Below are 15,483 nucleotides of genomic sequence, written 5' to 3' on the forward strand. Positions count from 1 at the left end.
AACAAGTTAAATAAGACAACCAAAATAAGTTGCCATGGTATAGTGTAATAATTTATGACGTTTGTTTGTAAAATATTACGTTTTTATAGTACCAATAAATTAAACTGGGCCTGGATAAATATCAGAAACTCTTTTATGAAAAAGACAAACTCATATTTTCTTAAATTAAATAGGAAAAAAATATTAAAAAAGAAATAAAGTGATGGATCAATAATATCTATTTAGTATTCCTGATCAACATAGTACTGGATCTGAGATGATAGGTTAATATTTTGGGTAAATTATTGAATGGATGAAAGAGGTTTACAAAATGATTCATCTTGTTTAGGTATTTCATTATTTACCATACATTGTAGAAGTAATTTAAGTCTACAATGATTGACAACCAACATCTATTTATTAGTACAACTGCTTTCAAGTATGAGGTATAAAACTATAAAAGGTTATTGCAGAGAAGATTATTACAAGACAGCATTTCCCTTCAGAGCTGGTATTATTAAAAAATTTTTTATGTGTTGTGTCAATATTATATTTACAGGTAGTCCCCGGGTTACATACGAGATAGGGCCTGTAGGTATGTTCTTAAGTTGAATTTGTATGTACGTCAGAACAGGTACTAGATAATAATAATAACAATAAATAAATAATATACTAAATAATATATGTATTTTATATAATATTATTATATTAATAAATGCAATTAGGACAGATGTTTGTCTAAACATATTATTAGACAGTAAGGCAGCTGGAGACGTTATCTTGGTCATTAAAGAGTTACAAGAGGCTGCAGAAAGAGCTCACACCCCTAAGATCACCCACAACCTCAGCTATGTTTAGCAAAATATTTCTTCTGCAAGTCATGCAAACCGCCCCCTCCCCCTCCAAACTTCCATCTTGCAGAGGAGCAAGCAGGGACCTCCCGTTCGTATCTAGGAGTTGTCCGTAAGTCAGATGTCCTTAACCCGGGACTGCCTGTATATAATGATATTTAATGAATGTTTTTATGTGAAATTACTGGAATCAGTGATGGAAAAGTAGTGCACAATTCTCTATTAATATTATAGTTTTTGAATATATGATATTATGTTGTCACAATTGTCATAATAAGTAATAAGTATATAATAATAAGGAAAATCTGAACGATATGAAAAGTTTTATACAATTACATTTAGGATAATGAAATTAGTTTATACAATACAGATCATTATACCATGAAAAAACAATATGTGTTTATGATTAGCAATAACTTGAAAAATTTATTTTTAAACTGAGGTTACAAGGGAATAAAAAAAATGATAATGAATATTAAGGTTTTTGTTCCAAACTAATTACATCATTCAAGTAAATGATAATAATTCTTCACAATATTAAGATAAATAATTTACATAATCATTTTTATGTTTGATGGATAAAGGTATCATAAGAAAGGTTTTATTACTTATACATATATGGTACATTGTGATGAACATTGAATAGGAAAAATAATTTTAGTTTATAAAGATAGGTGAAAAGGACTTCAATCAAGAAAAGAGGATAATCTTTGTTGAACTTCATGATGACTTAATGATGACCTCCTCCCAAAAGATGTCAAAACTTTATCAGGAACATGAATAATTAATATACTTGAAACATATCTAGTTTTTGTCAACTGGGACATTAAAGAAGAGACAATTCAAACTTTTGTCATCTATGTGCATAATAAAGAAATCATTTTATGTTGTATGTTTTTTATTTTATGAACTATGATATAATAGCCTACAAGAATGCCAACATGACACTTTACACATGTTGAATGCTAAAAGTTTCTACACGCTACAATGCCAGATGTTGAACTGATTTGTTGAATACACTGCTCTTGATGGAAAGTTGCTATGTGTGATGATGATGATCATCCTGATAGTCAATATTCTCAAGTTTTGAGTAAAGAATAATAACTATTGATAGGATGAGACCTACAGAAATGACCTGGAGAAAGACCTGTGAACATCCATGAGTATCCAAACAAGATAACCAGATAGCCTCCTGATGATGACCAACATAACAAAGGTTTGAGTTACAGTGATGAGGACAAGACTACTCCTTTATACCTGTGAAAGTGTTTACATGAATGTGACTTTTATCTATAAAATTCAAGTTGCTCAAGGGAAACAAAAATTGTGTTCTAAGGAATATTTCTTGATAAGAAGGAAAAAGACTTTTTGGTGGACCAGTGAGACTGAAAGAAGAGAGATAAATATATTTGAATAGGTGTAGATACTTACTTAGTTACCTATATAATCACAGCTTACCACAAATGTATAACTTAAATTTACAAACATATATTTATAATAACACTATAGTAAAGTGTTGATTGATTTCATTTGTATCAATTTTCTGAATAGTTGAGTATGTCAACCTATGAACATTTGAGGGATTAAATTAATCTCACCCATAAGAGGTGGAATTGTAATATCAAACCATATTTTTATATGTTGTCATATTCATGTATGTGATTAAACAAGTAAAGGGCAGAACATATGTCATGAGTTGATGCTGTTTTGAGGCTGCCCAGAAGGATGGATCAATTATTCATGACTTGTATTACATACTGTTTGAATCTCTATTTCTTTATGTATGACCATAATTCAATGTATGGAATTGTGAAAAACATATTGTAACCATATTGTGGGATGCCATGTCCATTGGGCGTCACCACACATACACATATTAACTCATGTATTCTTATTGAACTGCTGCTGTAACTTTCAGATACTGAAAAATAAACCCAGTATGCAAAAATTACATTGTAGAACATTCATCCGTTGATATAGACCTAAACCGCTAGAATACAGACCAGGGAAGTGGAACTGTGCAGAATTTATACATACAGATTAGGAACAGAGACCGTCCCTGGCCAAACACTCATCAAAAGCCTGTTTCAAAGTTCTCATCCATGGGTTCACAGAACTTTAAAGTATGAGTGTCAAACCTGTATTAAACAGAACCTGGGTACATTAACAAATAACTTTTCACATAGGTGCATCTGCTGTAACCATTATGTGGGGTCCCAACTTTGCCTTCTGGGCTTTGTCAAGCCTGTATTAAACAGAACCCAAGCATATTTATGTGCATCTGATGTGACCATTATGAGGGGCTATTACTCTGCCCGCTGGGCATTTACCATTTTTTTTCTTTTGCAGGAAAAGCTGGACCACAAAAAGGTGAGCAGGAATACCCAAAATTCCCATGTGTACAGGAACACATTTGAAGATTATAGAGACATCTCACTGGTGGAGTAGCTAAACCTTTTGAGTTGATTGAGCCTTTAAAAACAATATAATTAGTATAAATTGTGCAGGGAACGTAGGAGCAGCAGCATATGGAGGAATCCACAGAGTAATAACTACTTCTTCTTCCACCTTCTGCTTATTTTTAAAACCATTAGAATACCCTCCAATTTAATTTGTCTACATTCAGGGTAAAGTTGTATTATCAGGAGATTGATGTAGGTTCTAATTTTTTAGTGAATTATATATTTAGGGTTCATCCATTATTACTGTATTAAAACTTATCAGTATTCAGAACATCATGTCATTGTTCACCCTTATAGATACTTTTCCTGTTCCTTTCCTTTATATAAATGTGCAATTATTTTCACCAATCTGGAGGTGCCTTTAATCTTCATTTTGTAGCTTTCAACTACATTTCCATGAAAAAACTGTTTACACCCAGCCCAAAATTATTTATTGCCAGTTAATTTTAATTGCGAGGAATTGCACAGATCTCATGCTTCAGTGGAGGGGTTGTGAGGCCAACAGCACTTGTGAGATCCAGTTTGGCACCAGGTGGTGCCTGGAAGGTAAAGTTTTGCAACAGAGTTGTAAAGAAGAGGAACAGCTCTGTTTTAGCCAAGGTCTCTCCAGCACAACTTCTCTTACCTTTGAAAACAGAAAATAAAAAAATCATCATTGAAATAATGACTTGTATTGCTATAAGACATAAATCTAAATATTTCTGTGCCCCTTAGTTGGAGACACATGATACATTTTGCTTAGCAAACCTTGTATGCACCATCACTTTACCTCCTATAGCCGATATTCACTGAGGTTTTTCTAACACTTCACATTTGTGGTTATACAGTTTTCATTGCATTATACAAATGGTACAATAAGGTGTACAAATATCTCATTATTGAAGATGTCATGATATAGTAAATAATCTTTAAATACTTCTTTTTGTTTTTAGCCAATAAATTCTCACTGTTTCCATCCCCACAATGGGCATTTTCAAACTACTAACTGTTGCCTCATCTGTAACTTTGGCATTGTGGAGCTCAATAAGGAACACTTGACACACAGGTGGTATTCTAGGGTTTTACTTGTTTGATTTACTCACCAGAAGAAAATGGTATAAAAGCTTCATTATTAAGAAAATTTCCTTTAGAGTCCAGAAAATGTTGGGGGTAAAACTCATCTGGCTTTTCAAAGTGATCTTTGTCCCGGAGAACGGAATACAGTAAAGGGATCACATGCGTTCCCTGCAAAGAACAGATAAGTAAAAGTCTTGGTTATACCCATCATTGGCTGTCTTTACATACAGAAGCCTGGTGTATTAAAGTATCGGTGCTAAGAATTACCAACTGTAAAAAGCAAACCTGCTTTAGAAGTATTCATCTAACTAGAGATAACTATATAGGAAGTGTAGGAACTACCCATCACATGTTAATAGAAGCTCCCTCTCAACAAACATGTAAGAACCTTGGAGAACTCTGGCTGCAGTGAATTGCAAAGAACACAAATTATCAGACTTTTTGAAAGACAATATCTCTCTGCATGAAAAAATACTTACCTGTCTAATCACTGTCTTCCTTTGAGGAAATTTTGAGCTGTGCATTCTTGGATATGCCAATGAGTTAAGTCATCCAGGCCCAGCCAATCAAGATGGCTGAAGATCAGACAATACAGAGGAAGATGGAGGCACTCATGATGAAATGGGGAAAAGTGAGTTTATTTAAAAAATAGCCATTTGCCTAAAGCATTGCCTGGACCTTTTATTTTGCTTGCCTGCCGCTTGCCCTGACCATTTTCCTTGACCTAGTATGACACTTGCCTGCTGCCTGCTACCATGTGCTAAGACTGTGGATTATGCTTACCTACTTCCAGCTCTGACTGCTCCTCACTGTGGTCTCCTTCTCCTGCCTGCTGGACACCGCCTGTCTCTACACAGAAGCCTCCACATCCATCCTCATTGGAGGGGTGACCTTGAGGGATGCAACTTGTTGGCACCTTGCAGTGAATAGCCCATTAGCCTCTAGGGTTACCAGCCCATTACCAACTGTGGGTGATCCCATGCTAGCTGCCTGAGAGGACACCGACAACATCCCTGCTGCAATAGTGGCTTAGCTGCCTTCCAGACTTCTAATCACAAAGGTGGAGGTCAGGAAGGAGGGAGCAAAGGGAGCTGAACTGCTGAGAGAACTCTTTCCAACTCTATTCATAAAATGTTTAAGTTTGAGTTGCGAGCTCATCAATATGGCCAACAAACTTGACATCTCACTATTCATGTTCCACTTATAGATTGTTTATTTTTTCTTCCCTATTAGCAACACTTGACCTCTGTAATGTTGGAGATGTTCAAGATGTGGCAAGAAATGCCTTTAATATTTCATATTTTTAGTACTGAATGAAGGATTAAAGGTGATGCTTACTTTGGGTATAAAGAATCCTCTAAATGTCACATCTTGAGTAGTAGCATGTGGAACATTATTTGGCAATATATTGGAAAACCTTTGGATTTCATGAATAACGGCATCAGTATATGGCATTTCTTTTCGGTGTATCAGTTGAGGCTCTCCAGATCCGATGACTTTTTCAATTTCCTTCTGAACCTTTTCTGGTATTGAAAGAAAGACATACAGATCGTGCCTCATAGACAAATTACCATTACTTTAGTCAAATGATATAAGCAGTTATTAGGGAAATGTCATCAAAATATCAGGATAATGAATAAAATCATGGTGCTTATCAAAAAACACAGCCCACTAATGAATGACTTACTTTGGATTTCTGGGTATTTCATCATCAGCAGGAGACCCCATCGTAGAGTGGTGGAGGTTGTCTCCATCCCAGCAGCAAACAAATCCGTCACCAGAACCGTTAGATTTGTATCGTTGAAATATAATTCAGGATTTGGCTTTTCCTGGAATAAGCACAATTCTAAATATGTGGCATTTGCTTAAGCTTTTATATGCAGGATTTGATTTTTCATCACTAGGAATTGTAGGCTCAGAATCTATAATGTTTCAAGTATTCTTACTGTGCTTGGACCACCTCTCACACATTTTCTTTTTTATGTTGTTACAATAGTTTAGAATATTCAAACAATGGGATCTATTGATATGTTTTCCCCCCAAGAGTCACCTAGTTTTTATCTGATATTTAAATATTTTTCACATAGATAGGTCCAATTATCTAATGGTAAATACAACGTAGATGGGAAGTCACTAAACCAACTTAAGTGTTGAAAAGATAAACAACTACGAAGCTCAAGTTCCACATTTTAGGTGGAATTTAGGACAAATGGTAATTTTTAGGACACTGCTTAGACACAATTACTATATCTAGGTATTTTAAAGTGAAACTTTCATTAAAAAAAAACACCTTTACCATTGGAAAGCCTTCAATCCCTCCGCAAGTCCAATGGGCCCCAGATTTCTTCTTCTTACCGGCATGAACGGGACAGCTCACACGGCAATCTTCTTTTTCCTCTGGCTTTTGCTCACGTGACCTGATCTTGCAATTTCTTTTAACGTCCGGAAAAGTCCCTTATGGCTTATACCCAATCTTAGGCATGTCCATGAGAAGCAGCCCACAGCCTACAAGGATATATGATGTATGTATCCCAAGTTCCTGCAGATTCCTCCTTCAGTCTTTACTGCTGTGGTAGTAAAGAATGAAGGGGAGGAATCCTCCTCAAAAAATGTTTTAAAAAAACAAGTTAAAAAAAACACATTTTTGCATTATATAAAGGGTTAGTCAACCTTTTATACAATGTTAGAAATGTAGTAATACATTCTCTTTATTAAAAACTAAGATGGTGGAAGCAGGGAGGTTCTGTATGTGACATACCTCCTTTTGTTTGACAAGGAAGACATCAATAAAATTCCTCTGATCATTGACATCCAGCTGATTCCTTTGCTTGGTGAAGGTTTCTCTGACAAACGTGTGCATTTCTTCTACATTTGGCTTGACTTCTCTGTGACTCCCAGGTAGCCATCGGACAAGTGATGGAAATGCATTGTACAACTGAAAAAAAAGAAACCTATATTATTATTATTATAATATATTATTAGTATATTATATAGTATTATATTATTATAGTAGTATATATATTAGTATATTATATTATTATAATATATTATTAGTATATTATATAGTATTATATTATTATAGTAGTATATATATTAGTATATTATATTATTATAATATATTATTAGTATATTATATAGTATTATATTATTATAGTAGTATATATATTAGTATATTATATTATTATAATATATTATTAGTTCTAAACACAAATATTTGGTTTATAATGTAGATATATATTTGGTGCAATTTGTTGTTACATTTTGTATCCTGCCTATCTTCTTTTAATTGTGTACCTTGCTATTTGAGGCATTTTTCCCGGAATATAGTGCATGATACTGCACTCCATACTGAAACACAATAACATCCCTGGCATGTAAACCTGCATGATGTTACATGACACGCAAATCAGGGGTAACATCACTAAGAGGACCACGGGGCTTTATAGGGCTGCCTGCCTACTATGGCCTGTTCTTGCTTACCTTGCCTGGTCGGGACTTTTTGATGTTGGGGGCTAGATTTGGGCCTTAGGCCAGAGGTTGACACTCCTGATTCACACTTATTTACTTCCCTATATTGGATCCCAGCTTGAAGAATGCTTGTTATATTGGTGGCCAGTGGGAAGAATCCCCCTTGCATTGGTTAGTAAAACATGTAACAAGTTCCTAGTTGCTGGAAACTTACCAAAACCACTGGAGATCCAACAATTCTGACATTATCATTGACTATTACCAAGAGCCTCCTAAGTTTGGGATCATCATAGTCAAAGCGATGACCAAGCAATATGGACACAATGATATTGGCCACAGCAGCATTCATGATCATGGTATTTTCGAATGGTTTTCCTGAAATACAAGCAGAAAAATCACTAAGAACTCAATGTTTTGTAATACACATGATGTCATTGTAAGGCCCTGGTCAGTGCCAGTATTCTCCAGAAACCAGTCCCCTAATCTCACACCGCAGTCTTCGCTGACAGCATGTAGCTGACTTCTGCTCGGGAATCAAAGAATGCAGAAGGGCCAATATTAATAAAAGTAACTGCTCATGAGTCATCCAGTTTCTTGGGCTGGTGAGGGCACACTGTGCAGTGTTTCTTTCCCACACAACACACATCCTAGCAAGTGGCCATGCAGGCTCTAGAGTGGTCATGACATTGCAAAGTTTCTCTAGAATATCATTAATTCATTAAACATGGAACGATTGCTAAATATAATTATTACATGAGAGATGCTCCAGCCTGCTATCCTGACAGATAATAAAATAAACAATTTAAATTCACTTTTACAGTTCTCTCATAGGAATATTTGCTTTGTTAGCTTTTCCTAGTCCCAAAAACACATTAAATAATTTTCAGTTCTCACAACCCTATGCCTAAAGATAAATATTTGGGAGCCAATGGACAAGAATGCCCTTTTCATGAGTAGTCAGTTGGAATATTGCCCCCTCTACAGTGGTGATCATTGGGAAGGATGCTCTTTACATTTTTAAGAATGCTTGTTACACTAGTGGTCTTGTTACATTGGTTTGTGGTGGGCAGTATAATCCCTACACTGATGGTCACATAAAAGGGGGCTCCTTAAATTTTTAGTCAGTGGAAATAATGCTTGTTACACTGGTGGTCAGTAAGTACAATGTCCCTTTACTTTGAGGACCATTGGAAACAAATTCCCTTAAATTTGTGTCTGGTTGAAAGAATAATCCTTACACTGGTGGCCATAGAAAAGAAGGCTCCTAAATTGGTAGTCAGTGGAAAGAATGCCTGCAATATTGGTGGTCTATTATTGTCTATTATGGTGGTAGATTATTAAGGTTTACATGGTGTGCATTAGGAAGAATATCCTTTACAATTCCAATGGGAAAGATGCTTATTATATTGATAAACAGTGGAGAATGTCTCCTAATTTGGGTGTCAAGGGAAAGAATGATCCTTACATTTGTGACCAGTGTGAAAAATTATTTTGCTCATTATTTTGCTGGTCAGTTAGAAGAATCCCCCTTACATTGAAAGTCAGTGGGAAAAAAAATCTTATATTGCTGGTCAGTGAAGAATAGAGAGATAGTGGAGAATGCCTCTTACATTGAGGGGTCAATGGAAAGAATGCTCCTTTTCAATCTTTTTATCCTTGGGAAACTCTTGAAATAATTTCATGTTCTTGGGGAACCCCTGCTGTAACTAATTTTTTTGTGAGCCGATGAACAAAAATGCCTCTTACATGAATAATCAGTGGAAGTAATACCTTTCTAACAGTGATGTTCAGTGGGAAGAATGCCTCCTTCTATTTGTGGTATTTGGAAAGAATGGTCAATACAGTGATGTGGGAATTGGGAAGAATACTCAATACAGTGGTGGTAAGTGGGTTAAATGTCCCTTACATTGGCAATTAGTGGGGTGAATGCTTGTTACATTGGTGATCTGTGGGCTTAATACCCCTTACATCAGTGGAAGAATGTTCCCTATAATAGTGTTTAGTGGGAGGGGGCCACCCTTACAGACAGCTAAAAAGATGAGAATAGTATTGCTCCCCAGAACTATACAGGCACCATCAAATAATAATATGTCAGTGAAAAACAACTTAATGACCCCCAGAAAATGAGAGCACATTGTTAAAAAGAAGGAAGGCAGGTAAGTTAGTGTCCAGGAGGTCTGAAGTGTCTGAGCTTGTGTAGACAGCTCTGTCTTTTGCATTTGACATGAGCACTATTCAGACATATGCCTTCGATTGCAACAGCACTGCAATATGACCAGTATGTGACACAAATCAAAACAGGACCAGCGCACCCCCATAAAACGTTATCCACACTACTAACCTTTGTAGGCTTTGAAAACTTTTATCAAACTTTGGCACTCCTCTCTGATCTTATCTTCTATTGTTCTCTTCCCCATCCCAAAATCTCGCAGTGTAGAAAGAGTAAATCGTCTCATGGCTTTCCAGTTATTACCATTAGAAAATAAAAGACCTGAAAAAAAATAAAAGTGACATATATCAGTCTACAGCAGTGTTTTTCAACCGTTCTAATGTGCCTCTTACATTGCTGGTCAGTGAGAAGAATGTCGCTCTTACAGATAGCCAAAAAGATCATTGGTGTCATTGGTAACTGACCTAAGAGATCCAAATTATCGTTCAAAAAAATAATGCCTTTACAGGTGAAAGCAATCGACCTCTCTGCAATCTTAGTCCAGTCAGTCCCTCGCCATCCAATATTTCTTCTTCGTCCCGGCATGGGCTGGACACTGGGTGCCGTCATCTTCTTCTGTGTTCTTCTTCCTGAGCCACCCGATCTTGCATTTTGCTGGTGTGGGATCTAGTCACACGCCTTCCCAGAAAATATGGAATAAAAATTGCCAATCTCACTGCACATGCATATAGATTTACATCAGGCATGCAGTAAAGGAAGGAGCAGCCTACAACCTCCTGGGCAGCGGGCTTTCCATTCAGTCTTTACAGCTAAAGGCAGAAGGGGAGAGGTCCCTCCTTCAAGTGTAAAAAAAGAATAAAAAAAACCTTTTTTGGGTTATCTACCCTTTTATATAATGTAAACAAATGTGATGATTGATCTGCTTTAAATTCAAAGCGATTGAAACAGTCTTCCAATCAGATTCGTTTCCCGGGTTTCCCAGGAGCAGCAGTGTTGAATTTCAACTTGTTGTCAGGCCAATTTCATTTATCCAAGTGATTTACTTTTGAAAAATGTGTTTAAACTTCTGCATACATTAAAGAATAAAGATTTTACCTTCTCGGATAAGTAGCTGTGCATTCAGCATCTTTGGTGAGCTTTATGCAGGCTTTAATGATAATTGTTATTCTGAGATGTCCTAATGTTGGAACCTAAACAAATTTGAAAGCTGCAATTTTGTTAACAAACCCCTAAAATCTGCTTACAAGGCCAATATATATGTGCTATATGTCTCTGTATATGGTCATTAAAAAAGTTAATATACCCTGTCCTTTTGTTATGTCCATAAAAACTGGCACATGTGGTCTTCCAGAAAACTCCTCAGCGTGGTTGACCAACGCATCCTTTACGGTCTCATAGCCACACAGTACAACCATTTTCTGAGGTCCTATCTGTAAGCTGTATACTGATCCATACTTCTCAGCAAGCTGAAAATAAAGGTTTAAGAAAAAATTAAAGTACAAAATTTACATTTATTGTTTATTACTGAGTGAAAGGTGGCTGATCCACATGAGTGTTGTTGTAGCCAGCCACAGGTTTCACATCAGTGGTACTCTTACCAGGAATATAACTACAAATCAGCAGACTTTATAGCAAAATTACTACATACTTCTTAAGTAAATATTTGGGGCACCTGACATTTTGGCCACTTTTTCAAAAACCCCATTACTATTGTAAATGTGCCTACCTGCCTGTAATGACATTTCAGATTTCATCTCTTTTACGTTAATGATCACAGGACAGCATTTCTAAAATTAGACCAAGCAATAATCCTTTATATCACTTTTTTTTTCCACTGATAATTTACAAAAACACATTCTTTAAAGTAATGGTCAATCTAAATACCCCATACAATAATGGTAAATAGAACAGAGGTTCTTTACATTGGTGGTTACTTTTCTGAGATAGGAGATTGGAACAGACATCCAGCTAGTTGCAACACTGGCTACTACTGAGACTTTGTGGACACATTTGGGTAAACAGCCCTTGCATTGGTCATAAATAATGTTGGCTCTGCCTTCTCTACTTTCAGGTTTGCAATGGCGCACTGGCTCAGTTCTATATGGTATATTACCATAAACATATATAAATGTATCCAGAAAGTCAAGGGACCCATACCAATAACCCATTAAATGTCATGTCTGCAATATCATTTCATTTTTGAATTATTCTGTACACATAGAAGGAACATTTTGGAGTAAATATAAGGAGAGTGTCAAAACTATCTTGCAAAGTAAACACCCACAGACTTTGATTCTCTATGCTTTATTCACTACTTGGTATGTCATTGGGCTTGATTTAATAAAGATCTTCAAGACAAAGGTTTGCTGTATCACCCAGGTTCTCATATGACAGTCCATCTGCTTCAGTTTTGAAGATATTTAATAAATCCAACCTATTATCTTGAAACACAAATATTGATATCATGTTTCTAACACTCCACTAACTGCATGGTTGTTTTCATTCAAGTATTTGCTAAGTTTGTAAAGCCAGGATAGGGATGACAAGTTTCCCATAAAGTTTGTCACACTGTGGCTTTTCTGATGCTGACATTATATTTTAGTTTCCATAAAGGAAATTTGGGCATAGGGCTATGCTTGACTCAACCACCTACAAAGAACATGAGGATTATAGGTGTATTTCTCTGTGGTTATATGCAATAAGGGAAGGGCTGGAATCAATAAACTCATGCGTCTCCCTCCATAATCCTTACATTGGGATTGAAGTCAAGCTGTAATAGGATCAACATTTCATGCTTTCGAAAAAAAAACAAAAAAAAAACACAAAGTTATGAATTATGAATCCAAAAGTGCAAAAACATTTTCCTTACTTTCTCTGCACTGTGTTCTATGAATGAGACTGAAGAACTGTTCTGAATATTACCCACAAAACAGCTGTTTTTTGTTTGTTAGGCGAAAAAGTCACAACTTATTGTAGCTCTGTAATCATTGATACATCAGTTAATGTATTTTAAATAAATGCAGTGTAGGTATCTGATTTTGATCTAGTATTTTTGCAGTCTCTGTATAACACGTACACTGCTGTGCAAGGAGCATCCCAGAAGGAAAGAATGGAGTGATGAGCTCATCATCTATCTGCTTCTTCTTTTAATGCCCAGTCACAACGTTATGACCTGTACTGAAATTGGCACATCATAATAAAAAGTTCAGGTCCCTTCCCCCCTGTAAAGCAAAGTTGTGTAATATTCAGAGCTTAATGGACAAAATGAAAACCCTATGGCAGGTAAAACCTCTCATATGCATATTTAACCACTAAAATTCTGTTTTAAGAATCTTTGGTGCCTTTATATGAAAAAATGAGGATAAGAAAGGAAATGGTAGTGCTTGTGGCTGAACGGGTACAAGTGAGGAAATTTAAAAAACTGTGATCAGGCAAGTAATGTTATTTTATTGCTGTCTCTTTTGCACTAAGGGACAAAACGCTTGTATTTCCAGAGTTTAGTTCCTCTTTAATGTGAATATAGGTCTGTAGTGCAGTGCATGAGATTGCACACTCCCACAAGCTTTTCCAATAGGACACACTCATCATGCAATCATCATTGATTGGGTAATGTGTGTTTTGGTGCAGCCAGTCACTGTGGAAAATTACATTTGCAGCCTGCTAGTATCCTTAGGTAACCCAAACAGCTTACATAATTGTACTTACTATTTGGCTGTGGATCTGCAGTGCTGGATTTCATGCCATGAGACATTTTCAGAGACTTCCAATAGTAGTTTGTGTCTCTGCCACTAGATTTCATAAAATGTTTTGCATTCTTCAATATACATATTCTTCACTGGAGAGAAAGTACCTATTCACATATACTCAAGCCACTCATTTAAAATGCAAGATCTTACCTTATGAAACGTTATGTATGGTTTATTGGCATTTATAATATGCATATTTCCTATAATAGGCAAACATGATGGTCCAGGGGGAAAATTTGGATGAACGTCTTTCTTCTGAGCAAACAGAAAAATTGCCAGACAAACACAAGTGACAATAAAAAGGAGAATTGTGACTGGATCAGGTAAATACATGTCTGTGACAACACCTATAGACAAAATAGAAATGAGAATAGGAAAATAAATGGAACAAATATGAAGCCAAATAAGTACCATTTCACATGTTCAAAAGTGATACACGGCTATCAGCAGAGTCACGCAGGAGACAAGTCAACATTTTTAACATGAGTGAACAATTGAAATAGCTTTCAGGTCTTAGGGAATCACTGCTACACCTATATATTCATATAAGCTATATAAGAAAGGTGGTCATTGGAAAGATTGGCTCTTACATTGCTGGTCATTGGGAAGAATGTCACCCTTACAGTCAGCCAAAATATTTGCTGGTGGCAGTTAAATTAGGAGATCCAAATTGCTTATTGCTCAAGAAACTCCTAGCAACCTCTGAAGGAACCCTGGTTGTAAAGCACTGCACTCTATAGAATCGCTCCTTTGATAGCCTTGGATGATAGCAATGGGGTGGCAATGTCATTGGCCTCGCGTACGAGAGAAGGATTACATGGCATAATCTGGTATTCTTGTTGATTCAAGCTCTGGCAACAAATATTTAGCTTAAAGGTTGCTCCTGTTACCTGGATCTAAGGAGTTCAGAGAAGCTAAGGAGATGACTTGTTATCGGTTGTACTAGAGCACACGGTCCTTGGCTTTCCTGGTAAACCAATTATGTGTGATATGCTGAGAAGAAAGTCCACAAATGACATTACACATCCTTGCCAACTCTCTCTGTGTCATCATTGACATGCTTTGGGGAAATACCTTCTTCTGTTATTTGTAGCCCTGAGCTTGTAGTAAATGGTACTCTGTAGGAAAATAAGGTGATGGTTGTAGAAGTAGGTAAGAAGTGCTGTTAAGTAAAATTTCTGATAATTCCAAAATGTTAATATTATTCAAAAAAAAGGTGGTGTTGTTCCAGAAGGATACAGGCATCATCAAAAGTGAGGTCAATCAGCCACAACTTGAGGAGCCCCTAGCAACTTCTAATTCAATGTTTCTCAAGCAGGTTCCTCCGGAGATTAAACCATATTTATTTATTAAAAAAAGAAACTTTACTGGACTTTTCAGGCACCGTTTAATAAACTAAATACTTTAAACCTCATATCACTGTTTATTTGACTGTAAAATGTTTAAAAATGTACAACATATTTTGTGAAACAACTGGAGCATTTTGATGCGTTTCGCAGATTTCGCTTCTTCAGGTTGTAGGACATCACAATATAATAGATATATCATCTAATTGGCATCAATTAGGATTACCCACTTCTTTAGCTCAGCATGGGTATGACTTGGGATCAAAGTCAAAGGCCCTGATTCATTAAAGCTCTCCAAGGCTGGGGATAATACACTTTCACCAGTGAAGCTGGGTGATCCAACAAACCTGGGATGGATTCAAAGCATTTGCTAGCAAATAGCAAATGACATTGAAGAAATCCATT

The 15,483-nt window shown here is 36.2% G+C and overlaps 1 protein-coding gene across 2 annotated transcripts in view; it reads right to left on the reverse strand.

The window, feature by feature from the left end:
• Positions 1 to 1,138: 1,138 nt before the first annotated feature.
• The window catches only part of LOC140344789 (cytochrome P450 2K1-like), a 17,738-nt gene continuing 3,393 nt past the window's right edge, over positions 1,139 to 15,483 (reverse strand). Inside the window, exons 1-10 of one of the 2 annotated variants that reach the window (XM_072431999.1) lie at positions 14,623 to 14,809; positions 13,883 to 14,079; positions 11,290 to 11,452; positions 10,158 to 10,307; positions 8,031 to 8,191; positions 7,107 to 7,283; positions 6,036 to 6,177; positions 5,687 to 5,871; positions 4,375 to 4,516; positions 1,139 to 3,917 (exon numbers count right to left, since the gene is read on the reverse strand). In XM_072431999.1, the coding sequence (XP_072288100.1) occupies positions 3,739 to 3,917; positions 4,375 to 4,516; positions 5,687 to 5,871; positions 6,036 to 6,177; positions 7,107 to 7,283; positions 8,031 to 8,191; positions 10,158 to 10,307; positions 11,290 to 11,452; positions 13,883 to 14,065 (1,482 nt within the window). In that variant the 5' untranslated portion in view covers positions 14,066 to 14,079; positions 14,623 to 14,809 and the 3' untranslated portion in view covers positions 1,139 to 3,738. Of the gene's footprint in view, positions 3,918 to 4,374; positions 4,517 to 5,686; positions 5,872 to 6,035; positions 6,178 to 7,106; positions 7,284 to 8,030; positions 8,192 to 10,157; positions 10,308 to 11,289; positions 11,453 to 13,882; positions 14,080 to 14,622; positions 14,810 to 15,483 lie in introns of those variants that run through there. The other variant, XM_072431998.1, reaches the window with a different exon arrangement.

The sequence above is a fragment of the Pyxicephalus adspersus genome, unplaced genomic scaffold (assembly GCF_032062135.1).
Source record: "Pyxicephalus adspersus unplaced genomic scaffold, UCB_Pads_2.0 Sca15, whole genome shotgun sequence".
In the NCBI taxonomy this organism is placed as follows: Eukaryota; Metazoa; Chordata; class Amphibia; order Anura; family Pyxicephalidae; genus Pyxicephalus; species Pyxicephalus adspersus.